Genomic DNA, 14,058 nt, shown 5'->3' on the forward strand with positions numbered 1-14,058 from the left:
CACAGCATTTTTATCTGCATGCAGACTCACATAAACTGTAGCGATCTCTACGAAAGTATTGTGCCGAGACCAAAGCGGCTGTTACCACAGCCATGTATTATTATATGTTTACCACTAGAGCGGCTGAACTAGTGTTGCACATTCAAAATAGGCTGCAAGTTTGAGCAAGAAAGGAAACCGAGATTACAATTATCTCATATTGCCTGTCTACCGGATAAGGCGCCTAGCAGAAATAAAAGCAGGCTTAAAATTAGCAGCATTGGAAACCTGTGTTTCAGAGGCAGAGCGACAAGACCCGGCCTGAATTAAAATGAGGGCATTTCAGAGTTCACCGACTGTGCTCAGCAGGTGTGCGAGGCACGAAGTCTTTGTTGCGTGTTCTTTTTTTTTCTTCGCTTCTTTTATTCCTCACAAGCTTTTCTTTCTTTTTTTTTACTGAACAGTGTCTTTTGCAGTTTTCAACGCAGCCATCACCACCTGCACGAACCTGCCGTCCTGGAAAGATAAAAGTAAAATCTCACACACGTCAGCTATCTGGTTGATCATTGACGGTATTACAGGATACCGTTCGCAGAAAAACTGAGTTACACGCCATTAATTTGTCCCGTCTACATCCGCTTGCACTTTCATATCAGTTTTTTTGGGGGATGCGCTCGCAGCCTATGGTGACATATCACTGCGGCAAACACGTCCCTGTCAGCAAGTAGGACAATGCCGTAGCACCCAAGGCCTCTGACAAATGCATGCTGGGAGAGAAGGGCGGGGAGGTAACGCGGGACCGTCTGAAAGCCAACTGCTGTCTTTTCTAGCGTGCAGTTTGTGAACGCAAGGCGAAAGAGACCATGGCTCAGCCGATCGACTACGCCACTTTCTCGCTGCTGACCGGTGCCGGCCTGGCCGTGGGCTGCTACTTTTCCTTCCGAAAGAGGCGACCACTGGGGAACGCCACGGACGAAGTTTTCTTGGGCAGCAAGTCTCTGCAGATGCTACCTCTAGCAGCCTCAGTGCTGGCAACTGTGGGCTCAGCGACTGGCGTCATTGGATGGCCGTCGCACATGTATGCGTACGGCATGCACACGGGCTGGATCTGTGTGTCCAATTTGCTGCTGATCCCGATTGCCGTGAGCGTTGTCGTGCCTGTCTTATATGGGCTGAACATAACGTCGGTTTTTCAGGTGTGTTTTGTGGTCTCTTATTATATTGCTTTGCATGACCGATTTGTTCATTTGCTCAAACCTTTAGATTATCAAGAAAGTTCCTAATTTATTGATTTCTTTCTTTTTGTTTTCATTTATTTATTTATATATACAAATCACCTCTCAAGGGCCTTTCACAAAGGCTTTAGGTTTGCAGGTTTCGGAAGCGGAATACGGTAGTCGAAATTGGCATAAAATAGAGGCAAAAAATTCTAAACAAACAGTCACATGAAGTAATCATGAATATAACACATCCTCGTCATCACCAATCTAATTACACCCACAGGAGAGCAAAGGCCTCTGCCAAGACACTTCGCTTAATTTGCGCAAAGCTCATTCTTTCAAACACCCTAATCTATTCCGCACACAAAATTTTTGCCACCCTCTGCTAGGCTTGCCTTCTCTTGGAGTCAAATCCGTTACGAATTGAACGACAGCCTCCTCGACGGGTGCCTGGCTTCTTGGGTTTTACGCCACAGCGCACACAGCTGGTTCGGTCGAAAAGCGGCCACAGTGACCTGGGATTGACAGGAATGCCCCAGAAACGTGACCGAAATATTCCCAGAAGTTTCAAATGAAAAACGAAACTCGCCGGAAATGGTGTTGGACCGCAGGCCCTCAGCATGCCAGGTGGACACACAACGCCTATGACGCAAACGGTCTTTGGTTCAAGCGTGTAAGAGTAGCACCAAGTGAACGCGTTGTGCTCTGTATGAGTGTAAAGTGTGTTCAGGATGTGTACTCATGCTCTAGTAACAAAAAATATAAAAAGAAGGAAAAGGTTCAATCGCGTCTACCCTTAAGGCGAAGCTTCAGAGTCCTCATAATTTTTTTGAAACAAAAGTTGAGAAATGCTGCCGTCAACCAATAATTTACCCAACCCAACGTTTCGGGATCAGCTCGGTCTCTTCTTTAGAGGTGACTGAAATGCGAGCCAGCAACAGCAGGGAGCTCGCTTCGATTTCCCTTAACACGTGACGAAGTCCAGTAACGTACACGGGGGGGGTGGGGGTGGAGTGTTCCCAGAATCTTATTCACCGTCGCTTTCGTGAGTAGAAAACTTCGTGAGCGGGACTCGACGTGGCATTTTTTGAATGGATTAGGCTCCCCGGCTATGACGCTGACCTCTTCGAAGGCGATTCTCTGTTCGGCGCTTTCGCAGTGCTCGGCGAGGTGGTTGGCTTTCGAATTCATTGACCGGACGCACTTCAGCAAGTGTTAACGGAAAGTGAAGGCCGCACCTGCTGCTGCTCCCTCGCATTTCAGCCACCCATGAAGAAGTGATCTAATTGGTCCCAAAACGTTTGAGTTGAAAGATTATTGGTTGGTGCCAGTATCTCTCAGCTTTAGTCGATGACCTTTAAGGACCATTTGTTACATTGCCTCCATGCTACATGACTTCTTCATGCCCATTTCTTCTTGCTTTCGGCTAGAATGTTTTTTACTCGCATTGTTTCCCTGATCCACGCAGCTGTCTTCCAGTCTCTTAATGTTGCACATATAACGCGACAGCGTCGAGTAATCTGTATCGCAGAAAAGCCACCATCGTCGTCCTCGTCTGTTGTCGGCGGTGTCATCGGAAGCGGTGTCATTAGCTTGAGCGCAAAATCGCCAGAGAAGGAACCTAGGTGGCAGGTGGCCCACCTGCCACCGGAATGTGAGGAAACCGTCCACTAGGGCAGGTCGCAGTTAAATTAATGACTGGTCGCGAACTGTTGCTCGGGTAGAACAACCTTGGTCTCACTAGCCCCACCGGTGGCAGCTCCTGCCATCGCAGGAGACCGGCGCACCTGTTAACCGGGGCACCACTACGCCAGGAGTGTTGTCAGCACTGGAAAGGAGTTATGAATGTACAGGATGACCAACTCCGTATATATGCGTATTAACCTATTAGCGCTATCGTTGCATACCCTTCAAGCGGAGCTTAAGTGTCTCTTCCATTGTTTTCTTTTCATAGCTTGCTGCGCTGACCTTAATTAGAGCTCAACCCGTTAGCTTCCATGTTTCTGCCCCATATGTGAGTATCGGTAATATACACCTCTTGTGGACTTCTGAAAATCGGAGTCGGCTTTCGCCTCTTGGGCGGTAAAGGAAGAAAGATACTTCCCACATGCTCTCTCTGTGAACAGTGACACTCAGTTGGGCGCGAACACGCGCCATTTTCCACTTTCTTTCGCGGCGTGAAACCAGAGACCAGTCCTTCATGTCCATGTCCTTCAGCAGGCCCAGCCTTCTGGATGAGAAGCTAGGCACCAGTTTTGCGGGCTCTCCTTCTGGGTCTGGGGTCAAGGGGACGATAGCGGCCACGAAAGATGCCTTGCTCAGCTTGCAGGCTGACAGCCGTCAGCTCGGTCTTGCGTTGTCATGTAGCCGCGGCCGCCGGAGCCGCCTGGTGTCTGGCAGGATGGTGGATCTTGCTGCGTGTTCAGAGCTGTGTCGCAGACCTGAAGTCGAAGTCCTTTACCGCTCATTCATATGCAGCCTTCTTACTTGCCTCGGGATTCTCGTGGCTGAGGTTCCCCTCCACAATAACATCTTTTAAACGCTCGACCAATCGCCGTGCGTAGTCACCCTGTCTGGCACGACTGCTTAGACAATGTGCCGCTTCCTGACCGGCCGCTGTGTTGGGCTGCCTTCGAAGTATGAGAAAGGACGGGCGCGTTATACTCGTCCGAGGAGTGAAGGATATGGCGCTGAGGTACGCTCCCCAGACATTATGGGATCTAGAATACGCACCCAGGAGTGGCTTTAACTACATTTGGACACTCACTCGCAATGTACGCCCATCGCTGCATAGCTGTCGCGAAAGTCTTTCGAAGTGAAAATAGGCGCTGTTGTTGGCGGTTAGACCCTCGGCGAAGCCTCACCAACAAAACTCCTAAGACATCTATGCCAGGACCTTCAGAGCTGCAGCTTCTCGCGTCGATTACAATTAAGCCATGCCACTGAAATGATCATTAACTACGAGTACATCGGTGTTACCTTTTTTTTTGCTGTGTGGCAGCTGCTCCATAATATCAAGGGCGAAAATCTCTGAGGAATTAGTGTTTACGGTTTGCTAATGTAAGCCAGGTAGGTTACAACACTTACGCTTTCTGGCTGTGCAGACACGGCATGGCACTGCAGCCGCCGTCGACGTTGTCATCAAGTACTTTTGCAAAGCTCTATCGCAGTCCGGCAGGAAGTTCTGCATGTCACTCGTAGCAATGCCATCTAAATTAGAAAGCGAAAATACCCGAACACTTAACTAAAATTAGGCCGGAAACTTCGGAGGGTTCGTCTCTTGAATGCGACATACAATCAATTGACCTAATGAGGCCTCCTGATGAGCGTTGAGAAGCTGCGCTCTCAACAAAAGATACCAATTATTTATTTTATAAAGTTTTGCTTTGCGGCATGCCGGTCTGGAAGGGAAAGTCGGAATGCTTGAACTTCGCAAAAAAATTTGAAATGACAATTGGATATGAAAAAAATTAGGCAGTGGCTTTGCTCTGGTTAAGCCTGGATACACAAGCGAAAAAATTCAGTTATGCTTGGTTTGACGTCATGGTTTCCTTAGTAGCTTAGCTGGTATATTATACATTGTTTATCTAGAGGCAATTATATAGCCTCCTTGCGCATGCACATGACGCACATGTGCAGTAGCGCGCGGCTGCGCCGAAAGGCCAGGCGACGGAGTCGGCGGCTGCGACGGCTGCGGTAGGGGCGAGGAGCGACCACCTGCGCGGCGCGTGACGTCACTCGTTTTTGCGCATGCGCATAACTCACCAGTTCGGCTCACGCGAAGCTCGGCTCTGACCCGCGCAGTGAAGCTTTTCGCTTCAAAACAAATGGGCATGCCGAGGCCCGTGGGAAATGGAGAAGACTGTGTGTAGACCTTTGCCACTGCTGTTGTGTTTGCAAAGCCATCCCTACGTTCCTGCAAAACCCGTTCAGTTAACGCCGCCGTGGAAGCAGACGACTTCTCTCCCTCACCTTCTTTCCCCAGCGCTGCTTAAGTAGAATGCTCAAGCACGTGACTTGAACTTGCATCGTACCATAGCGCCGCGAACGGCTTTGGGGCCGCAACGCCGTGGGGAACAACCGACGCTCCTAGCCGCGTCTTCGTCACCGTAGCAACGCTGCGCAGGCCCAGATATCAATGGCGGTGAAGACAAGTGATAAACCTTAGGCGTTTACGAATATTAGGAAATTTCTAATATCGAATCAAATATCCTCCTATTCGATTATTCGAACGAATCAAATAGCGTATGCCAAAATGATTCAATACGAATCGAATTTGTACCCAAATTTTGGTATACTTTTCGAATAATTGGTGCGACGTTCGTGTAAATCCGTCCTATTTTTCTTTCACGACAATTACAAAAACAGGAACCATAGACGCCGCGTATGCTGCCCCGATGAGTATGCCTGGGATGGAGGGTTCAGCGCCGCGATAGGCATTGCAAAATCCTGAATTTTATATCAAGCTCTACCACTGCTCCAAATTTGCTGCAAACTTTTTCGTAACGCATGAAATCATCGACCACTATCAATTACTGAAACACTTTTCTCTGCGGCCTAGATAGCTGGTTTAAGCAATTCGGGCAGAGATTTTTTTGTTCGTCCGCACAATTTTCAATTCACTCACCGATTTGGGAGAGATAGCTGCATATTTAAAGATGAAATCAGCGTACTGATTCGCGGCACATTTAAGAGAAGCAAAGTTCACTTGTAGAACCTCAAAAATACAGGTACGACAAAATGAAGGGGTGATACAGGCGGTATCAGCTAACGTAGGTTCACTGAAACCATGAAAATTACCTAAAGCCTACTACGCAGACAAAACTGTATTGTGCAAAAAAATAAACAAACCCATGCGTCAATTACCGCTGTGTAACGCGAGATGCAGCGAGAACGGTTAAGGTACATATATTTCCCGATACAATAACGTGGAGAGTCGGAGGGCGACTTCATATGAGCATAGTTATAGAGCGCTCTTTTTTTGGTTTTCCAAACATGCTCTTTTTTCAACAAGCGCTCCTCTCCTGTGCGTCGCTGGAGCCTCCTTCCTTCCACCTTCCTCTAGCTTTTAACCTCCTCCTTCTTAAGTACCAACACTCCGAGTGGTTCCCGTGACAATCACCGTCTACTTGCTGCTTGTTACGCTCTCGCCATACACCGCTCCATCCATGGTGACCACCCGATGTGGTTACCGGGGTGGCTCCAGTGGCAATCGATGTCTGGTTCTAACCAGTCAACCAGTTACGCATTTCTCCACCATCGTCATAATCTGCTCCTTCGCAACGCAGACACCGGTTCTGCAGACTATTGCCATTACTATACTACACCGACGCTCAACCGAAGACCGGGCGCTTAACAGCTTTCTTTTCAAAAGGATGTGGGAGAATAAAAGAGAACAAAATAACAGTTTTTTTCTACCGCTAAAGCATAGCTTCATCATTTTATAGCTTTATTAGAAAGAACTATTTAAGGCCTATCTTTGCAGCTTCATCGCGAATATTTTTGTATTGAAACACGCCACGTCAATTCTTCGCGTCTGTACTCCAACGAGCCCGAGCAACAGGCTAGCAACATTTTATCACAGCTGTTGAAATTTTATGTTAAATTTTAACATGTCTTTTCTTTCAGTATGTTCGGTTGCGCTACAACCTGACAGTGTCCGTCATAGCATCTCTAACGTACGTCACGTTATCAGTAAGTACTAATTAAATATTCTCATGCTAAAAAACCACCGTAAAATTTGTTGCCTGCAAATTGTTTTTTATGACTTTAACATTTTAAATATTCTTTCAGCAAATGGTAGGAGCCGTAGCAATCTACGCAGCAGCAGTGGCCGTATCAACGTGTAAGTGTCTGATTTATATGCAGTTGGCTCGTATCTCTTTAGGTATACGTAGCCCAAAGATATGTTCGAAACACGATAATCATCGAAACGATTAATTTTAGTAGCCCTAGCGGGTGCCTATGAAATGAAGGGTGTGTTCTGAACAGTCCCACATCAAATGCACAGTGCTCGTCTCTTCGTCTGGGCGTGCCCCCGGGCAAGGATGAAATTAAACTTTCTTGTGGCTTCCGTGCTCCGAAAATCTCTTTGGGGACATACATATACGAGTTCACCTTATAACAGCTCTCACCCACTACGGTGTTCCTTTCGTAATCATAGCATTAATTTGAGCACCATTTGTTTTTCTTCTGGTTGGGTTTTCATCATTTTAATGAATTCTGATGAAGGTTTTCAACATTCATGGCCTGTATACACTACGTTCTTCGGACTGCGAAGAGGCCATGAGAATTATCTTTATAGGAGACATACAAAGAAAACCTTAGAGAAATATTTAAAATAGGACTTGCATTATAGAGACATGCGCGGCGGACAACGAAGAAAAGGCAATGCTGGTTTCATTGTACTCTAGTTAAATAAATTGCAGCAAATAATTTTGCACAATTACAACTAATAAAGGCTGGTCCTAGCAGTTACCAGTTAGGTGCCGTAGCAGTTTTTAGAATTTGGAAACTTGATTCTACTCGGTGTTGGGACGCAAGAAATTCTGGCCCTCCACGCCCGCCAAACAACACCCGCGAGCGCGTACCATCTCTGTCTTCCCTTGCTTTGTTCTTTACATCGAATGTTATTTCTTGTTAATACCATTTTAAAGTTTTCTAGTGATAGCTACATTACGGTAGCATTTTGAGCCTCCAGCGTGGCGGCCCAGTGGCGGTGGCGGCGCCGCCACGCTATCACGTGGTTGGTTACGTGGTGCGGAGCAGCTGCGGGCGGCGCGGCGCCGTGGCAGATCACGTGGGTCGCCACGTGGTTGGTCACGTCACCAGCCCCGTGGTGCGGAGCAGATGCTGCTGCCGGCGGCGCGGCGCGGCGCGCCGGCAAAACCGAGCTGCCACAGCTGTGCGCATGCGCCGTGTCAAGTGGGATGAAGATGAAGAAGGAACGCCCAGCGAAACGGTGCGGCGAAAGACTGATCTTTAGGAATTTAAAAGAACTTTTGGGTATTTCCATATATTTTATTCTAAAATATTCTCTCCCGATATTTTTATTTTTTTTCCTTTTCTTTTTAATTACTCGTAAATTTCACCCAAGGCACAATCATTATAGCTTGGCACGAGTTTACCCTATTCAACGTGGTCTCCCCACTGAACCCTGGCCAATCTCCCGTCGTGGATATGTGCCATGTAACGAAGGCAACAACAACAACTGACTTTGCTATTCAATTGAGCAAGTTCCACTCAACCAGCTGTAGCTATGGCGTCACTCCAGGTTTAACCAGAGCTAAACCAGCGCCAATTTTTTGTCACAAGGTCTGCAGCCGGGTTGCGTTTCTTAAGTTTTTACGGTTTTATGGGGGTTTAACGTCCCAAAGCGACTCAAGCTATGAGGGACGCCGTAGTGAAGGTCTCCGGAAATTTCAACCTTCTTAAGAATACTGTCTGGTTCTTGCACAGTGATCAGGTAGAACAGCACATAATAAATATGGCAACTAGTAGGTTTACTCAGGGTATAATATTTTCTGATATTGCAGTGTTTAGCATCAGCGCGGCATGGTGCTCAGTCGTCATCGGCTTGGCAGCAACAGCATATACATCACTGGTAAATATTTTCAAGTTTCATGCGAGCTCTTTTGAGCCACAATTTTGTACAGACAACAGAATACTTCCTTCTGGATTTTAGAAAACAAAGCATCTCGTGTATTTTCAAACAATGTTCCTCATTCAGTTTACGCACGCATCGCAAGTTTCATACGTGCAGAGACTGAGAGCAAGGCAGCGTTTCAAAGAAAGTGTACTGGTGGATGAACCGCTCATGTATAACCACATCGGATGTCACCATCTGAGCACTGATATTTCCATTCAATGACTATTTGAAAACATGTTCCTGCCCGTTCAAGAGGTTACCTTCATATCAGGCGTACGTTCTAAACCTAATTAGACATATAAAATTATCAAGTGTAAAAATGCGGTATCTGTTTTCAACAATTGGCATGGTATCTGAAACGAAACATGGCCTCTCAATGCATGCGGCTGATTCCATTTCAATATTGAGTCACTAAGCTGAGTTCTGTATAGATAGCATAACAAGCCCTGTACGCGCTTTTTACGGAATTGTGTGAACTGCGCTCACAGCTTGATTGAGAGTATTAAGCCAAATACTGATTTCTTTGGTGCACTCAACATTAGAATCATTATTGCAAAAGCAATCTATTTTACTTTAGACATGCACCTGAGGAAATAACATTTGACACAAATTTAGCATAGCAAAATGTGCTTAAGCACCCCACGATGGCTAATTTTCACATTCTATATTACGTTCATGGTGCAATTTGTAGTTTCGAAAACTTTTTATTTCATTGCAAGAGCCTTACACTACCGAAAACTGCTCACCACCACAATTTGGAACTAAAATGTAAGCTTCCCTCTAGTGACCATTCAAGGACAGTCAGCAGGTCCTAATTGCATTTGCGAGCCATAAGCGGTTTTGCCCAGGATATTTGCGTGTCTGTATAATATTTCACAAAAAAATTCTTGTGCGACTGTAAACTATGCGCAAAACTCAACTTAAACCAGGCAGCTAACCATTCGGCACGTTACCTCTGTGTAAAAGTTTACTATTGCGCTTCAGTCACCTATTAACATACGAGAGAAGAAGGACAGGAAGCTACACGTACAGTAGCATGCTGCTACACGAGAAAGCAAGAAAATGCTGAATGAATCGAAGCTACCGCAGCATGGTATCCGGTCTATGAACACGGGAAGCTTTTCATCCCAAAACCTATCCCAAATAGATCTTAGAAAGTGTATTCTACTGAGGGTAAACTTAAATTCTTCGTAAGCAATTTCGATCGTTTTCAGAGGGAGAAATTTGCCTTACTTCTGAAATAAGTAGCTCTCTCTGTACCTTCCGTCCTAAAAAACAATACGCAGCAATTAGATCTTTATTTTAATGATTCTATTTGTGGTTAGTTTTGGCTCGCTGCTCGGCATTCCCTCGTGGGTAAGTGGTAGCTATCACCTCATTGCGTAAAATGCGGGACGAACTGATATTGTTATGCATGTAGTTTACCTGCAGGACTATACTGGTCGAAGTGAGAATAAGTGGCATTATTTTACTGGTAATGGTATTAGTTGCGTGAAACAGTGCAGCAGCCAGTGCCTGCTGCACTGATACAGTTGAGTCATTATCGTTAATTATGCAACGCTCCTTCTTGATCCATGTTCCCTTCACTCCATGATATTTCTCGCATCTGTGCGCTATGCAGCAGTGCAGCCACAGACTTAATTGATACGGCTATATAATCAGTTTCAAGGAACCTTAAGAATCTGTATTGCTATTCGACCTTAATGCTCAAGCAGCGGCGCTTGAGTTTAAAACGTCTGAGATGCTTGGCACGCCCTGCAGTCCCTGTGGGATGCCCATCAAACATGCTGCCAACGTTGCACTTTTGCTCACATAGCCTGCCGTTGTTGCAACCTCTCTACTGGGATTTGATGCATGCTTATATAGAGTATTAAGAGAGCTCTTTTCTAACACCTGCAGGTGTTAGAAAAGAGCTACTTAGAAAAAGGTAGCTGACCTGGTCACATTGTATATGCGCAAGGTGTGATTTGTTACACGCACTTTCACAGCCAGATACAGAACTTGTACAGCCCCAGTGACAACACGTTCAGCAGCCCCAAGGATACTGATAAAAGCCAGGCTGCTTGATCCGACGCCTTACGCTCTTCCCATTTTGTGGAACCTGGTAGGGCAAACGCATATGCAGGGCAGAAACTATTTTCTACGTCGTTTCGTGCTTGTGGGATCAGTCGAATTCTAATTTCTCAGGCCTTATTCACTGTTACAATTAAAAGCTAAAAATATTCGCTGCAAACTGCTGCTTCATGAGCGCCAAGTCCGCATGCCTCTTTAGAAGGTTTCAGACGACAGTTAGCCTGTCGAAAACGAATTCTCTGGAGCAGGGACTGGCCTTAATAGTAAAAGGTCTTGTTAAGAGGCTGAAAATCAAGAAGAGTTCTGTCCGTTACACAGTTAGGAGAAAAGAACAATAGAAATTCGTTTTGCCTTGCATTGACGTGTCCATAGATGTGCAACTTAGAAGTCTCGTTAACAATAAATTTATCTCACAACCTACTTGGAAGCTGCTGAGCTGAAACTTCAGTTTTACTGGCGCTATCAGTACAGTTGTACCTCGCGGTGAAAAATAAAATGTTTCGCGTCTGATGCAAACCGATCTGTGTGTGAAATCTCACTGATATGTGGCAAGTGCTGGGAGGGACTCACGAAAAGCTGTCTCAGTGACAGGGTTCATGAAGTGAGGTTGAATGTTGACTACATTTGTGATTGGCGTATTGTGGTGCATTGCGTGGACGGTTAATCCACGCCACTATACGAAGACAGTGATGTCATCGGCAAAAACAGGAATGATGCAGCTAAAAAGTGAAAAAGTCGAGGCAGAGCACACAATGCAATGAATAAAAATGGCCAGTGGTCTGATTTCTTTCCCGTCAATATCACCGCTATACTTTCCGCATTTTATGAGAGCAGCAATATATATGTAAGGGATGGGGAGGTGATTTCTGAGTCCTACTGAACCACATTTATTCACAGCCTTCGCATAGAACAAACACACTGCAAGTAAACACTATGTGCTTCGTTGTCCGAGCTCTGAACTCCACCACACTGCGTGAATCATCGTGAAACAAATACACGAACAAGCTACTTTGCTTAATTCAAACTTTTTATCCAGAAATGCAAAAAACGCTTTCACTCCACCAATGCCCGAATATGCGCTGCCCCAGTAAGTATGAAGCAGCTTGTGCGGCTGTGCATATTGGGGGCTTCGGTGTCATTCATTTTTCTTATACAGTAATTCGTTCATTTGATATATGCGCACTGGTGGTGTGCCTCACCGGACAACCTTAGACCGTGTGTGGGTAGCTGTTTCATTTTCTCAGGGGATGCTCTCGACCTAGCATGACAATCTCAGCTGGAATACTATTACCAAAAGCCAAAGAGAGTTTAATCGTTTCATACCCGGCTTTCGCCAGTCTCAGGCCATTTAATGGGTTGGATTCAAAGGCTTAGAAAAAAAAACACGTTTTATATGGTTAAGAGAAAATACAGTTATTACATGTTACTGGTACGAAAACATGTACAGTGTTCCAGACAACCGTGCAACGCTCGTAGCGCAATCAGTAACACGGGCTATAATTTGGAGAGAGATCTTGCACCATAGAGCACTAACAAGGAGACAGGCGAATATAACTCGCACCTTGAAAAAAAACCAGTCACAAAAGACAAGGGACAAGAGAAGGAGTGTACACGCCACAACGACACAAAAAAAAAAACAGTCGTTGTGGCGTGTACACTCCTTCTCTTGTCCCTTGTCTTTTGTGACTGTTTTTTTTTAAGTTACTATGAACCAACTGGCCCGCATTTCAACCCTTCTGCATAATTCGCACCAAATGTTAACCGGGCACTGCGACAGACGAATGGCCGAAAAGCCAAGAAGAGTCATCTCGAGGACTGACGCCCACTCTCTCGCAGATCAATGGCTGTACCAGTGATGTTGTCCCGGGTGTCATGCGGGTACGGCTCTTTTGAAGTCAAGTGCAGATATGATTAACCACCAGTGCTAGACGGCTTTTATGGGGCTCGCCTTGTCCCTCATTGGGAGCCAAGGCAGGCGTGCACACGCACGTAACGTGTGGAGTACAATTTTCTCACTCTCCCTACGAGGTGCGCGTCGCCTATGAGGAGATGGCCATCAATTGACGATAAGCTTCGGCTTATCGTTCTTCTCCGGTCGATCGCGAGCGCTTCGTTTGGAAAGGTAGGGGACATCACCTAAGACGCGCTAGGCTACTAGCTCTCCGTAGGATATTAGTGGACTTTTCTGCGCCGTTGTCGATCTTACTGTGGTGTTCCCGGACGAATTTTCGTTCACATCTTGGTAGCTTCTTAATTGTGCGCTAGATTTTTTGAGAACTAATCAATCATGTGACCCTGTATTAGCTCTTCACACAGACCACCCTCGCATGTCACGTCCATCTAGACACCGAAACTGTATAAACGGATGTGCACGTGCAGAACAATGTTCTGTCTTGAAATAATTAGCGGTCTTATCCATGCAACGGCTAGATTACCCTAGTGCAGCAGTGCATGTGCGCTGATTCCTGTTTGGACCTCATGAATATACAAGGAACAATGAAAGGAACCTTCACACCAAAGAAAACATTATGCACTTGTTTTATTACATCATTTGTAAGCAACCAGCAAAAGCGTATCATTACTACATGTTATTGTCGCCTGTTTACGGTGTTTCAGCCGAGAGATTTCCTTTTAACTTCATTTACTTTTATATAAGGCTGGGTTCGAAGTGAGGTCGGTCTGACGAATGCAAGGAACGAGGACGCTAGCGTTGATGCAAGCGTGTTTACAGCACTTTATTGACGCGTTGAGCCAGCGAGACACAGACAAACCATCGCATTCGAAGAGAGAAACGCGGACACTACAATCCCTTGCTAGCGCGGACAAGAGCCCTTGCGATGGAAGCTGCGAACGTAAGTTTGCAGGCATCTTATCGCAAAGAAAGACGCCCCGCGCGTTCTGAAAGTTTTACAATGTGCAGCGTTTTCAATGAGACTCTCTTTTGTTATACCATGAAGATATTGCACATCCATAAGCAATAAAATTTATCTCTCGTACAGTTTCTTTTATATAAATCATTGATTTCCTTCATATGCCTCGGTCCATACGAAAGTGGATCAAAATTTTAACAACTTTGTTGATATCAAATCGAACTAATTGCAAAGTAACGGTTATATATGCAAATATCATTTGCATAAG

At 45.7% G+C, this 14,058-nt stretch overlaps 1 protein-coding gene across 1 annotated transcript in view; it reads left to right on the plus strand.

The window, feature by feature from the left end:
- The first annotated feature begins 815 nt into the window (after nucleotides 1-815).
- LOC144097751 (sodium-coupled monocarboxylate transporter 1-like) overlaps nucleotides 816-14,058 on the plus strand; it is a 40,645-nt gene continuing 27,402 nt past the window's right edge. Inside the window, exons 1-4 of the mRNA XM_077630388.1 lie at nucleotides 816-1,175; nucleotides 6,828-6,893; nucleotides 6,993-7,044; nucleotides 8,735-8,802. Of these exons, the coding sequence (XP_077486514.1) occupies nucleotides 843-1,175; nucleotides 6,828-6,893; nucleotides 6,993-7,044; nucleotides 8,735-8,802 (519 nt within the window). The 5' untranslated portion in view covers nucleotides 816-842. The remainder of the gene's footprint in view (nucleotides 1,176-6,827; nucleotides 6,894-6,992; nucleotides 7,045-8,734; nucleotides 8,803-14,058) is intronic.

Source organism: Amblyomma americanum, chromosome 7 (genome assembly GCF_052857255.1).
Source record: "Amblyomma americanum isolate KBUSLIRL-KWMA chromosome 7, ASM5285725v1, whole genome shotgun sequence".
NCBI lineage: Eukaryota > Metazoa > Arthropoda > Arachnida > Ixodida > Ixodidae > Amblyomma > Amblyomma americanum.